The 13950-nt window shown below is 42.7% G+C and overlaps 2 protein-coding genes across 10 annotated transcripts in view; one reads left to right on the top strand and one right to left on the bottom strand.

Moving 5' to 3' along the window:
* Nucleotides 1–450: 450 nt before the first annotated feature.
* Nucleotides 451–8898, top strand: HIGD1C (HIG1 hypoxia inducible domain family member 1C). 5 transcript variants are annotated; one of them, XM_080995134.1, is made up of 6 exons: nt 464–565; nt 2574–2692; nt 3235–3315; nt 5236–5338; nt 7939–8073; nt 8670–8898. In XM_080995134.1, exons 4-6 carry the CDS (start codon nt 5245–5247, stop codon nt 8732–8734), a joined length of 294 nt encoding a protein of 97 aa, XP_080851260.1. In that variant the 5' UTR covers nt 464–565; nt 2574–2692; nt 3235–3315; nt 5236–5244; the 3' UTR covers nt 8735–8898. The 5 variants fall into 5 exon arrangements, with proteins under 5 accessions (XP_080851258.1, XP_080851260.1, XP_080851259.1 ...); XM_080995132.1 differs by lacking the exon at nt 2574–2692 and having other exon boundaries at nt 451–565; XM_080995133.1 differs by lacking the exon at nt 2574–2692 and having other exon boundaries at nt 549–565; nt 3238–3315.
* A 972-nt stretch (nt 8899–9870) lies between these two features.
* The window catches only part of SLC11A2 (solute carrier family 11 member 2), a 67766-nt gene continuing 63686 nt past the window's right edge, over nt 9871–13950 (bottom strand). For all 5 annotated transcript variants that reach the window (XM_080994632.1, XM_080994633.1, XM_080994635.1 and 2 more), the window contains one exon: nt 9871–12536. In XM_080994632.1, the coding sequence (XP_080850758.1) occupies nt 12459–12536 (78 nt within the window). In that variant the 3' untranslated portion in view covers nt 9871–12458. The remainder of the gene's footprint in view (nt 12537–13950) is intronic.

The following is a 13950-nucleotide window of genomic DNA, read 5'->3' as shown; positions in this document are numbered from 1 at the left end:
TCCTCTGATCTAAATTATCCTCCCTGGCTGCTGTACACACGTCAGAGAAATCCAACAAGGACTCACATCCTCTCCACCTGCTGAACTTCTGCCTGTCAGAAAAATGAGGAATGCAGAAAACTTTGCCTCCAGCAGCCTAATAGGGTTCCCATCCCCCCCCCCCCGAGTTGTTTTGACGTTGTTCTTTGTTTACAAAAATATTTATATACCTCGTTCTAGCATGCCAAATCGCAGCCGCCACCCCAGGCTCCTCTACGAGGCAGCAAAACCCCAACGACTCACTCCTGAGGGAACACTTTTCAGGCGGACGCCTTTCCCGCCTTTGACGGGCGGTAGGCGGGGCTTGAGCCCTCACACAAGAACATCCGGGCCTTTCCTCTCTCGCGGCTTTAACCGCCGCCCGAAGCCACCCACGCAGCAAACCCCCTTTCCCGATTGGTGGCTTGGGCGTGACGTCACGAGCGGGGGGTGCGGGAGAGAGGGAGCAAGGTCGTAACGCCCGCGGCTCTATCGCGGCCCTGCACTCTGCTCCGTCCCAGCGCAACTTGGTTTCTCCTCTCGGCAGGTCGGCCTGAGCTGCAGAGGATGATGGGAAACCGAGGGGTGTGCCAGGCCGTCGTACTCTCGCGCTCTCTCTCACACGCACGCGCAGACCTAGGCGGAGAATTGGGCGGGATTTGTTTTTTGCTTTCTGAGGAGGGAAGACGTGGGGGGAGGAGGAGGAGGGCGAAAGAAGGATGACGAGCTCAGATTATTATCATTATCATTATTTTTTATTATTTCCCCAGGTTGCTAGGAAATAATGATATAATAATGATGTGTGGTAACAATTCTAAAAAAATAATAATATCAGCATCATTAAAAAACATTTAAGAAAACAAGCAACAGAAACACGCCATTGCTGAGGGCAACTTCTATCTAGAGCTTCCCAGCTACGACGCAAATATGCCCAATATACAATTCCCGTTGCAATACCATCATTAGCTCACTTGATGCTTTTAAGTTGGAAAAAATCGCTCTTTTAAGGATTTAGCCTCAGAGATCGTTTACACCGTCAGGGCTCTGAGGCAATTGATTTGACAATAGGGCGTCTCTGAACATGCACAGAGACATTCTCCCCCGTCGCCTCCAATGTATGGAGATTATGTGGCTAGAACTACTGTACCAGATTACATGACCTGGTTTTCTTTAAGTGCAATTATGCAATCTTCCATTTTATAATAAAGAATAAAATAAAAACACGAGATAGTATATTGGGCAGTATGCCCCTATAGGGCTTAGAAATCTGCTTTATATAAAGTCAGACCATGAGTCCTAGTTCAGTATTTTCTATGCTGAATGGGGGTGTGTGGTTCAGATAGGTCAGGAGATGATGAGGGCTGAAGGAGGGGCTTTTTGCATGCAAAGTATGCACTCTGCCATTATTATTATTATTATTATTATTATTATTATTATATTTCTAACTGCCCTTCATCCAAAGATCACAGGGCGGTTTACAATATAAAAACACAAAAATACGTAACATAGTAACCAACAAAAACACAGCACCCTTCCTGAGTGTTTAAAAGGCCATAGGTAGTTTAATTAGCCAAAGACCTGGGAGAAGAGGAATGTTTTTGCTTGGTTGAGATGGGTAGCAACCATACGGAAACTGCTGTAAAATGAATGTAACACACTTGATCCCTGAAAGCCAGAGAGCCCTCTTGTATCCCTCACCTGCTGGTGCAAGTGCAGTTGTGGGCAGGATTCAGTGTCTTTTAACAGTTGGACTCAGGAAATTTCAGCACCTGCCAAAATACTGACTTCGACAGGAGGTCTGTTCTATACTGCATCATTATGCAAGGGGATGATGCTCTGGTTGTACTTGCCGCCCATGCCACAGTGCGCCAGGTTTTCTGGTCGGCAGAAGTTGCTATATGGAGATGCTGAGATGTGGATTCAAGAATACACTACTCATTTGTGCATAAAATAGAAACAGGAATGTAATAAACTAAAGAAGAAATTACTTGTAGGACCTGGTGTCAAAAATGGGAGCTACTGTATTTACATTTGACATATTGATAAAACAAAGAATTGGTGGAACTTGTTCTTCATTCTAATTACAGTGGTACCTCGGGTTACAGACGCTTCAGGTTACAATCGCTTCAGGTTACAGACTCCGCTAACCCAGAAATAGTACCTCAGGTTAAGAACTTTGCTTCAGGATGAGAACAGAAATTGCGCAGCAGCAGCAGGAGGCCCCATTAGCTAAAGTGGTGCTTCAGGTTAAAAACAGTTTCAGGTTAAGAACGGACCTCCGGAACAAATTAAGTTCTTAACCCGAGGTACCACTGTACTGTGTGGACACCTACACCAGGCAGAAATGGAGTGTAAACACAGGCTTTTTTTCTCAGCTGAGACAGGCAGATCCTATGCATGCTTACTCAAAAGGAATAAAAGTGATGATTTGGGCAAGTGGATGTTCTGAGATTAATATTGTTATGTTTGCATAATCGTTTACCCAAAGTAATCTACTGATTCGGAATGTCTGTTCCTCAATAATCACAAGCTTGTCCTGTGTGAATATTAACTAGATATGCTGGTCTTACAATATAGAAGACGGTAACTGTAAAGCGCTCACATACACTGGATCTTGTTTGCTGATCAGATTGTAGGATCTATAAAAGTAACAGCATGCTGTACAGTCAACAAAGTAAGAAAGAAGGTGGCATTTTATAATTGTAATCTTTACAGGCAGAGTGTTAAGCATGTGAAATTAGGGGAAATTTCCGTAGTATGCAGTAAAAGTTGATAAAATACATCACTACCCCAATTCCAGGTGTTTCGACAGTTGTTTTTAAATTACAAATATCATTGATTTAGCAAAGAACAGTTCGCTTGGGGAATAATAAAAAGACTATGTAGTCTTTAAAGGCTTCCATGTTGCTTCAGTTGGAAACAGTTCCAATATAACGCAGGCTCTTGGGAATCTTAGAAACTACTGATGTTTCCCCCCATAGTAGAATTATACCCAGAAATGATTTGATGAAATGTTATGGCCTACTTCATGCATAAAGAGAACTTCTACTCATTAAACCAATGACAGTAGATATTTTCTGCCCTTGTGCCTGCTTCCAGGAACAATTATGATAACAAAGCTTACAGAACCTGGGAGAAGAACTGTATTAGAACAGAGTTTTACCAGATGTTGCCTTCAAACGATCTATAATTGTATTTGTCTCTCATTACCGACAGCAGCCTCAGCCTGCCATAGAAAGATCCTCTTTCTTTTTGAGATCACAGAGTAGATGGACAGTTAATGCATCAGCAGCAAAGGTAACTCAACAACTTGAATTATTGCTTATTTTCCGTATTTCTAACAAAAATCAAGATAGATGGCTGTATCTCAGGTAAAACTATTGGCATTAGTTAAAAATATGGGAGGTCCTCATAGAGCACCCAGTTTAACTGGATCCTGTTTGCACAATGGATTCATTTTTAAAATGATATGAAGGCTTCACTACTGAAGTATTTTATCTTCATGTAGGTATGAAATACATTTTATATATACTCTCTCCAGATTTTGGATGAGACCGAAAGACTGCAAACAACTTCAGAGAAGGGCAATAGGATTTAATTTGGAAAAATGAAACAAATTTTTAAGGAACCCAGTGTGCTCTGTTTAGATTATGGAAGCTAAAAGATTGTGGGATTTTAGCAGGCGGGAAAAGGTTTCTGAGATTCAGTTGCTCTTGAATCTTGCAGAAAAGCAAGAGCAAAGAACTAAAGTTATATGACTTCACTCTTGAGAACCAAGGATCATAGTAAGGGTTGTTTAATTAGCAAAGCTGCTATTTGTAGATCAATTATGTTGGGTAGCCTTTACACTGAGATTAGGCATCTACTTGAAATGAAAATTGTATTCTATGCCTTTGTATGGTTATGCAGAGGGTTGCATATAACACTATACCATGTATATGAAACTATTAGCTAGTGGATTAAGAAAGTCAGAGGAGTGTTGTGTTCAGAGACTAAGAGCAGATTCATAATCCCGGCTGAGTGATAAGGCTAACTGGGTGACCATTGTCCAGGAACTCTCTCTTAGCCTGATCTACTTCATAAGATGATTTTGAGAATAATGCGGGTGGGGGAGCTACCCTGAGCTACTTGGGAGAAGCATAGCATAAACATGTAATAAAAAGAACAGCTAAACTACAGTCATTGTTTATGACACTGCTAAAATATTATGCATTGTGCTATAGATCAACTGGCTTTCGTTTTTAAGAAAAATAAGAGCCAGTTTGGAGATAGGAAAAATGGCTGCTGATGGAAAAAACATATACTGTTTTTTTTTGTTTTTTAATAATCTTTATTAGGTTAAATTACACACATATACACAAAAATTTACAAAGAATTTACACCCATATTGCAGAAAGAAATTTTTTTCTCCCTTTTCCTTTCCTTTTTTCCCTTTTTTCCCCTTTCTCTTTAAAACATACTGCTGTTGATGAGAATTTTTTCCCTACAACACTCCAAATGTTCCACAAAATGGTACCAATATTTAACCATCAGTGTTGTACAGGTTGCAGAGTTATTCTGCAGAAACATACATCCAATAAGACCTACATAAAAAAGTAACTCACAGGTTATTTAGTTCACCCATATAAGAGAGGCACAGAAGAAAAGAGGAAAAGGGGGGAAATAATAAAAGGGTTTATTATCAGATTATTACTAAATGAACACGTGGCTAACTTTCATCCTGTACCTTATCATTCCAGTACTGGATGTACAAGCTCAATTTCTGCATGAATAAATCATGTTATTGTTGAACCTCTTTAGTTCTTACAATATTGGTGGGTTTGACCATATAAGCCAGGTCCCCGAATCATTAAGAACCAATCCTCAACAGATAGCATGAATGAATGGGCCATATGACCTCATGTGACCTCCTAAGGCCTCATCCTGCATGGTAACTCAAAAACACACCGCTCACATATAGGTTCATTGTCTAAGAACCGTTCAGTAATAAAATAGCACCAGGGAGCCAGCACAGGTCAGGGAGCATGGAGAGAAGGAGCTTGGTTGGCCTACGGAATGAAATACTACTAGAGTATAAAAAAAGTTTTATTTGAAATAAAATGCACCACAGCCAGTCCTTCAGTGTGCTTCCTTTCAGCTGCCATAACCAGAACATCTCTAATCAGTAATGCTTTCCCAAGAAATGTTCTATTTCCCTGCACTTATTTTTCTATTCAGACGTGAGAAATGTCTCCTGATGAGTCCTGGTCGCCAGCTGAAGATGACAGCCAAGCATCAAAACTAGCAAGGAAATCCAGAGATGCCCCCTTTGTTCCCATAGGTGAGTTGAACCCTTCAGCACTTTCATGGTACAGTGGGTAGAGTGTTTGGACTTGCTGCGGAGAGACCCGTCAGAGTTTGAATCCCCACTCAGCAGTCTGTCTCCCTGGGTGATCAGTCACACACAAACTCAGCATAATTTACCTTGCAGCCTTGTTGTGAGGGTAAAGGTAAAGGGACCCCTGACCATTAGGTCCAGTCATGGCCGACTCTGGGGTTGCGGCGCTCATCTCGCTTTATTGGCCGAGGGAGCCGGCGTACAGCTTTCAGGTCATGTGGCCAGCATGACTAAGCCGCTTCTGGCGAACCAGAGCAGCGCACAGAAATGCTGTTTACCTTCGCACCGGAGAGGTACCTATTTATCTACTTGCACTTTGACGTGCTTTCAAACTGCTAGGTTGGCAGGAGCAGGGACCAAGCAACGGGAGCTCACCCCATCATGGGGATTCGAACCACCGACCTTCTGATCGGCAAGTCCCAGGCTCTGTGGTTTAACCCACAGTGCCATCCGCGTCCCGTTGTAAGGGTATATACACCCTAATGTATGCCATCTGCAGCTCTTTAGAATAAGGGTGGGATATAACCGCTCCGGCAGGAAGATAAACGGTGTTTCCGTGTGCTGCTCTGGTTTGCCAGAAGCGGCTTAGTCATGCTGGCCACATGACCCGGAAACTGTCTGTGGACAAACACCGGCTCCCTCGGCCAGTAAAGTGAGATGAGCGCAGCAACCCCAGAGTCGTCCACGACTGGACTTAACGGTCAAGGGTCCCTTTACCTTTACCTTTTATAACTCTGAGAACTCAATAAATTGGTGGTGGTGGTCAGTCTCTGGGTTATGGCTTCAGATGCTATTGTGCCAATAATAACGATATAGCTAAGAGGGATATGGAGAGAGTCACTCCAGTCCGTGACTAAATTCCATCTGCTATATCTGTTTCCTATATCTGTTCAGTTGCTAACTCTTGCTCTGTTTTGCTGCATTGTTTTTTATTATATTACTGCTTTTTGCAGTTTGATGTAAATGTGGGATACCCCCCTCTGTTTTTGCATAAATGGTTTTCTTCTAGTTTTGCTGTATGTTATGTACAGATTAGTCTGCTTTGCTGGAGCAGAAGAAGAGTTCATTTTCAAGAACAGAGTGGTGCAGGTAGAATGCCATAGGAATGTCCAGGCTTGTGTGTGAGGCAGTGTGTGTTCAGAGTCATATTTATATAGCTCTCTGCTGCCTTGGTGACCATCCATAAGGTGGCACACCTCAGATTGGAAACTGGAGAACTGAGTGGTCTTCAAGAATATAGAAGTTGGATGCTCCTGGTATAAGAAACAGGCAGGAAACACATTGTGGCTCCATATTCCGTGCCATAGACTTAATACCATCCTTTTTAAAAAGTCTGTATTTTAAACAGACAAGTGAATGACATTTCTTTTTTTGCTAGTAGGATTTCCTTTAAAAAATGTGCCCACATTGAGAGAGGGAAGCATAAGCCTTGCAAACTGTCACAGTTTCACCCATCAACCTTCATTAGTCTTCCTTCCCATTTATCAGCTCCAGCTGAACTGCATCAGACCAGGTGCCTTTCCAGAATTTAAAGTGATTTGTACATGCAATGCCCACGAACACAGGCTAATTTGTATGCACTGTTGCCAATTAAGCTGGCTGCAAGGACAGTGCTTGCCTCCCGCAGACCAGGTTTGCAGTTAAAAGATAAAAAAGAAATGTCATTATATTGAATTTACGCATCAAACACTAAGAAACAAAAAGAAAAATTACATCACCTGACAAATCTCCCAAAACCAAACTGTTCAGGAGATAAAGCTTAACACATCTGGATGTCACTTTAGAGCAATATTTTTTATTATTATTTTGGATTCAGGGAGAGTTGTTATGGTTACAGTGAATGGACCTGGGAATCGAAATCCTAGCCTTCACCCCAGAAAATGAAACATCCTGTTGGAACAAAATGAGCTGTCACTTACCAATCATTGCTTTAAACAACATTTTGATTCAGAAGGGGGTCTGTTTTTAAAATGTTTACACAACATGGTTTGTTTACCACATCTGCACCCAATTCTTGGTCCAAGGAGCTGAGGGTGGCATACATGGGCTTCATATTCACAACCTTTCAAGCTGGGTAGGATGAGAACTAGTGACTAACTCACTTAGCTTACAGGGACATGAACCCAGCAGTGGGTTGAGCACTCTACCAGTTCATCAGGGAGGAACCCAGGAAAGCAAACGGGCCTTGCAAAATGACTATGCGTGTGTGATTTCAACTGACAAAGTAGGAAGGGTATACATCCTCTTTTGGCTCCTTGAGTCGGTCCATTGCATCATCATCATTTTTTTAAAAAAAGTATTAAAACCCAATAGGGTGACAACCACTGCTTTAGATGCCTTTAAGGGAGAGATTCCTGCATGAATAGGAATTGTTGAGACAATGGGCGGGGCTGTTGGCTTCATGTCCTGCTTGTATCCTCCCCAAAGGCATCTGGCTGGTCTCTGTTAGGAAGAGAATGTTGAATTACATGGAGCCTTAACCTGATCCAGCAAGGCAATGTTGGTGCTCAGTGCTGAACTACACCCCTCTCTTTAATATCCAGGTCTGGCAGGCTGCTTTGCTGTAGTAGGCTATGGGCTTTACAAGCTGAAACACAGAGGAAGCCAAAAAATGTCAGTCCACCTCATCCACATGAGAGTTGCAGCCCAAAGCTTTGTTGTAGGTGCAATAACAGTAGGTAAGAGAACATGTTGTTGTGATCAGTGCCGTTTTGTTAAGTAATCTCCCCGCTGTCCAGTTTAGCTTCTGAGGCCATCTCTCTCTCCCCCCCCCCAAAAAAACCCACACCAAGCCAAGAGTCAGAGGTTCCCCACCACACCCACCTGTCAATCAGCTTGTAGCTGAGGTCAAATCCTGCTGGGTGCTGCTTTTCTAGTGTGTTTCCTGCAGGGAATGTGCTAGGAAAGCAGAACTCTTCCCCCTCGCCGCAGTTGGGCACAGCCACCCATCTGTTAATCACCTGATTGCCATCATGGTGTCAGATGATTGACAGATGGGTCGGCCCACTCGCCTGTCAACATTGGCCGATGGGGTGAGTAAAGATCTGGCTCATGGGGCCAAAAACGTTCCCCAGCAGGCTGTAGTGAGTAAACAGGCAGCCCTGTAGTTTTTGATTCAAAGCCCTAAGCTTTTGTTCTTGAGTCATCACCAGGCAACAGATCCATTTACCTGTGCTAAGACAGCAAACGTGACCTTATTTCTGTTCAATACAGCAGTTGCTGGATGATATTGAAGCAGCCATTGCTAACTAATATATCTGCTTTCTTTTGTTAGGAGTTTTATATTCCATGTATACAGATTACATGAAACGTTCGGGCACCAGTGGACCGAACAAATGATCATCATCATCAAAGCAAAGAGGAAGAGCAAAGCATTTGATTCAGTATTATTTTATAAAAACTTGTATGTATAAGTGTTTTTAGAATGTATTCCAAGTATGCCGCCAGGATTCCCACTGCCACCCTCCCCATTTATTAAAGCAGCTTCTATATGCTGAAGGCAAGGTCTGCATTGGGCATCCAGATCTGCGTCAATTTTGCAGCTTTTTCCTGGTTTGAGTTGAACATTCACTCTCAGGTTTCAGAGTTGTGTCCAGTTTTTAGAAACACCAGCAGCTAAGCCCCCTAGGGGAGTCTTAACGTGGCTAATGTCTGGGCATAGGAAGCTGCGTGATACAGAGTCAGACCGCTGGTTTGTCTTCCCAGCCTCTACTCTGGCAGCTGCTCTCTAAGGCTCCCTCCAGTGGGCTCCCTCCTACCTGAGTTCTTTTTGATAATGTCTGGAACCGGGCTTGCGATTTCACGTACACCATGCATGCGGCTTTGCCATTGAGTTGAGAGGCCTTCCAACATCCATGCCAGTGCACCCACAAAAGCAACAACACCAGAATAAAGCCTGCCACACATTTTTAGGATATTCACATGAACACGTGAAGCATAAATGTGGCAAATATTTGTTGGCAAACGTTATCACACACATACACATTTCAGGCAGCTGGGATCATCCATAGCTTCTTGTCAAATGCACATGTGATGGCAAACCCAAACAACCTCAGTGCAGTTAAATGCAAGCTGAGCTCATTCAGACCACCCCAATTACCCTGGAATGAGTTCTTTCACTCGGAGAGGTTTGATCATCTGAATCATCTTGCCAAGTGATAAGAGGGATTCTACTGCTCATCAGGTGATAAGGTGTGGCAAAATGTGTAGCAGGAAGTGTGATAAAATGGTCACCTATTTGGGCTCAGTGGTTTTTCCATATTGCCAACGATAGCATTTTGTATAAATTAGGCCTTGCTCATTTTTTTTTCCTTCCAAAGTAGCAACATTCCTTAAGCAGCCTCAACAGAATTATTTTACTTCTACTTCCCCCCGCTGTAATGATTCCTGCAGCAGTGTCTCCTTGCGTTCTAAGTCAGAAGACAAAGAAAGACTGATGACATCAGATAACAAGATTAGAAACCAGAAAGGCAGTGTATAGTTGACATATTTATTTGAAAACCTGGACCTCTGTTGAAACAAATAATGATCAGTACATTTAATATAAATTAGTGCCAAATATAAAACAAGAATACCAAATATACTTCTGAATTCCTCTTGCTTAGGAATCACAAGTAGTGAGAGTACTGTTGTACTCAAGTCCTACTTGTGGCTTCCCATAGGCACCTGGCTGAGAATAGGGTGATGAACTAGATGGGCCTTTGACCTGACCCAGCAGGGCTTGTCTTGAAACCTGAATGGGTTTTGTAACAGAGCACAGATTGCATATATACCATTCAGCAGAAACTGGCCTTGTCTTGTAACACAACTGCAGATCTTTAGTGCATCCTGAGTGGAAGATACATGTGACATTTTTAGAACAGAGGGGCTGCCCTGGAAGCCTTCTCACCATGTTTGGTTCAAACATATCTATTTTGGCCAAGTTCAGCGGGACACACTTCTTGTGCCCAAGTTTGTGCGTGTGAATGTGGCATGTTTTTTGATGCACACAAATCATCCAATTTAAGGTAGGAAGCAAAGCAACACCTGATTCTATGCATGCTTACTCAGAATCAAGCCCCGCTTGAGTTGAATGCAGCTTACTAGCAAGTTGATTGTGCACAGAACTCAAGCCTTAGGCTGTCCGCAGTAAGTTACAGAATGGGTGACTCTCCTTATGCAATGAAGAAATGCAATTTGTAGAGCAAAGGAGATATTAGTATGATGGTGTCTGTACTGTTTCAAGTGCAATGGCAGTACCAAGTTGTCTCGCATCACAGAGAACATTCAGACAACTAATATATGTGGCCAACTTTGCAAACTAGAACAGCTGCAAATCTGATTAAATACTGGCATTTTCTGCAGATACTGCATGTACATGGCCATATGTGTCTGTTTCTGTGAGCACGAGGGCTAGAAACTTGGGGAAAGTTTCAGGGATAAAACTTAAGCAACAGGTAGGTACCATTTTCTGTTCATACAATGAACAACTCTACTCAAATATCGAGGATTGGCTGAAACCTTGACAGAGCACTGCAAGGCCTAAACTAAATTTGCATCACTTCTATATTGGCTTTGGATTACAATGTAAGCTGCGACTGAATGTGTTGTTAAATTAACTGGGTAAAATGTCACACTAATACAGGAAAAAAGGACCCTTACTTTGCTGTAAATTGAAAACACACATTTACCAGCAGCAGAGTAAATGACGCAAGCTGCAACTCTTTATGAAACTGTTATTTCAAGTTTTACCTAATAAATCAGACGTGACATATTAAGCACAAAGTATGTGCAGTGTGAGTTAAAGGAGTCAGCTGATGTGAGATTTTGCCAGCCATGTCATTTTAACAACTCTGTACCAAATTGAGCAGTAGTCAAAAGGAAAGGAAGGGTCTCTTGTTACGCTGTATGGCACCCTGTACGATGATGGTGCTGTAAAAAATATATAAAAATATTAATAGGGTCAGCAGAAGAAGCAGGAGTTTCAGGCTAGAGTACTTTTGCTTCTCGAAAAAAGAAAAGAAAGCTGTTATACTTGAATCTCATGGACTTAGTCTTGCAATTGCAGCTCTGCGCATAGAACAAGTTTCCTCAGCCACGAGGAAAATTCAATTATGTTAGTTTCCTAATCTGATAGCAAGAAGGACCATGGGTATAGCCAGGCTGGGTGCACTCTGTGTCAAACAAAAACCCAAATTCTCCATCTGGAATAGTGAACCTGCTGGATTCCATTTGGACTCCTTGATAACAGGATAGTAGTGAGGATGAAATGGCAAGAAGGATATATCTCAACTTTCAGAAAAGACGCTTGTCAGTTTTCCAGAAATTGAGGGGTGTGGTGTGTGATCATTTCTCCCTTAGGCAGGAAAGAGTGATCTGCATCAAGCGGAAATCAAATCACCAGTACCTTTACTGTAGTTATGTGTGTCAAGTATGGGTCAGTGTCAAATACCTGTAAAGCAAGTAAAGGGCTTTCAAAAGTGAAAATGACAGACAAGACAGGGGTATGGAACTCTCCGTCTGCTATTGCTAGACCTTGCCTCCAAATAAACAAGTTTGCCCCTGGCACATTTCTCCCAATTTGAGACCAGAAAAGAGATCCAACTAGGAGTAAAACGCTGGGGGTACGGGGAGAGGTAGCTGGGTAGAGAGGGAGGCCAGCGGTTGAATGAAGAGTTCAGCACCCACCTCCCGCTAATTGCTTTTCAAATTTTAGTACCCACACCCCCAGTATTTTGAAGATGTTCGGTGGCGGCCCAAATTTCAAGATATGTGCCTGCCCATCACTATTACATACAATCTCAGCTTCACAATGATTTAACCCAAGCTCTCTGTCAGTCCTTTTGTAACTTTTCTAGGTGACCTTAGGCACAGCTTCTAAAGAAGTCTATTTTCCAGTGTACCAGACGATCCTTAATAGCATACAGTAATTCCTTTCCCCTTGTGCTTCTCTCTCTCTCGAAGTTGCAAATTATTGGATGTTTGCAGTAACATATCAGAACCAATCAAACTTGGCTTAGGGCAGCATAGGAGGGCTCTATGTTCTTTGTCTTTAAAGTCACACCCTTACTAGTTCGGAGGGGATTCATCTAATTGAGGCTTGGTCGGCGTCAATGTTGTTGAGGAGGAAGAGTTCTGGATGACCAGTGAGTCCCAGGTGATACTAGAGAAGGAAGAAAAGGAGGTGGCAGTTAGGACTGCTGTCTAGGAGAAATGAAAACGTAGTTGAAATCAGGTACAATCAGATCTCCCAAGGTTTTCCAAGTGGGAGTCCACACTCTAAAGAGCTGCAGCCATTTGTTAGGAAAGTTGCTGGCTTGTGGGTGGGGAACCTGCTAGTTGGAGCCGAAGGGATTTAGCAGTCAAAACATCTGGATGCACCTAGTTCCCCTACCACATGGCAGCTCCTTTCCCCACACTTCATTATTTCAGGAGGCCAGCTCACCAGCGAACCCGTTCCCAGGAGCCCTTCCTTAAATAAATTAAACCAAAATTTCAGAAGTGTAGCCATGATTGAGAGAACCACCACCACCATTAGCACTGTCAAGGCTTGTTAAAAGCTAACAGATCTATTGTGTTGCAAGTAGGTCACAGCTCACCAGATGTGCGAGCGCCTGAGTGGGTAGGTATATATATATTCCCTGAATACAGAATACAGAAGGGAGTGGGGAAGTGGTTTACTAAGTGAAGCCAAAAAGTCGAGCAAAGCAAGAGGCAGCAGTTGGGTATGTCACACAACTGTGCAGATCACAAAGGAATAGTGCATGAAGTTAATTCAAGATCCAGTCAAATGAACAAAAGACCCGATCACAGCACTCTGGATCAGTGACCCCAGGTGAAGATCAGGGATGGCAAGATTTAACGTGTAAATGCACACTTAAAGAGTTCCAATCTCTGTTACAATTTATTTAGGCAGAGGGCCTTCTTGGTAGTGGCGCCCACCCTGTGGAACGCCCTCCCATCAGATGTCAAAGAAATAAACAACTATCTGACTTTCAGAAGATATCTGAAGGCAACCCTGTTTAGGGAAGTTTTTGATGTTTGATGTTTTATCGTGGTTTTAATATTCTGTTGGGAGCCGCCCAGAATGGAGTATATCCGGAGTATGACGACCTTTCCGATCTGCTACAGAATGCTCTGAGGGATAAGACTGACACCCCCACACCTCCATATTGGTTTCAGAGTCTGATTAGCATCCATTTATTCTCTTGAGCAGAAACTGACTTGTTTGGCCTATATTTATGGCAGGTGATGCCATTAGTTCACCTTAGAAGATATGTCGATGAATGGACCCAAGAAGTATAGATTATGAGAAGATACGCCAAGACTCGGTATGGTAAAGGGACTGATGACTGATGGGGGAGGGGGAAAAAAACTTTCCTTTCTTTCCTTATGTGATTAAACAAGAATCCCCTCCCCTCACAAGTCAGAAATGTCGTTTTAAGGACTTAAGCTGTGGATTTAAGGCTGTGTGGAGATAAACTTTCGAACCAAAGCATGTTTTAAGAAGAGCGTGGAATGTATAAGGGCTTTGGAATGAATCATAGAATCATAGAGTTGGAAGAGACCACAAGGGC

The sequence above is a fragment of the Podarcis pityusensis genome, assembly GCF_964106645.2.
Source record: "Podarcis pityusensis genome assembly, chromosome: 2".
Lineage (NCBI taxonomy): Eukaryota > Metazoa > Chordata > Lepidosauria > Squamata > Lacertidae > Podarcis > Podarcis pityusensis.
Note: the sequence above shows the minus strand (reverse complement) of the source record. Positions and strands in the feature narration are given on the sequence as shown.

Bases quoted from the DNA above. Each gene is read 5' to 3' on its own strand.
- HIGD1C (XM_080995132.1), top strand. From the start codon at position 5,245: ATGTCTCCTGATGAGTCCTGGTCGCCAGCTGAAGATGACAGCCAAGCA. The intron at 5,339-7,938 runs GTGAGTTGAACC...TTTAATATCCAG, and splicing joins TGCCCCCTTTGTTCCCATAG to GTCTGGCAGGCTGCTTTGCT. The intron at 8,074-8,669 runs GTAAGAGAACAT...TTCTTTTGTTAG, and splicing joins TGTAGGTGCAATAACAGTAG to GAGTTTTATATTCCATGTAT.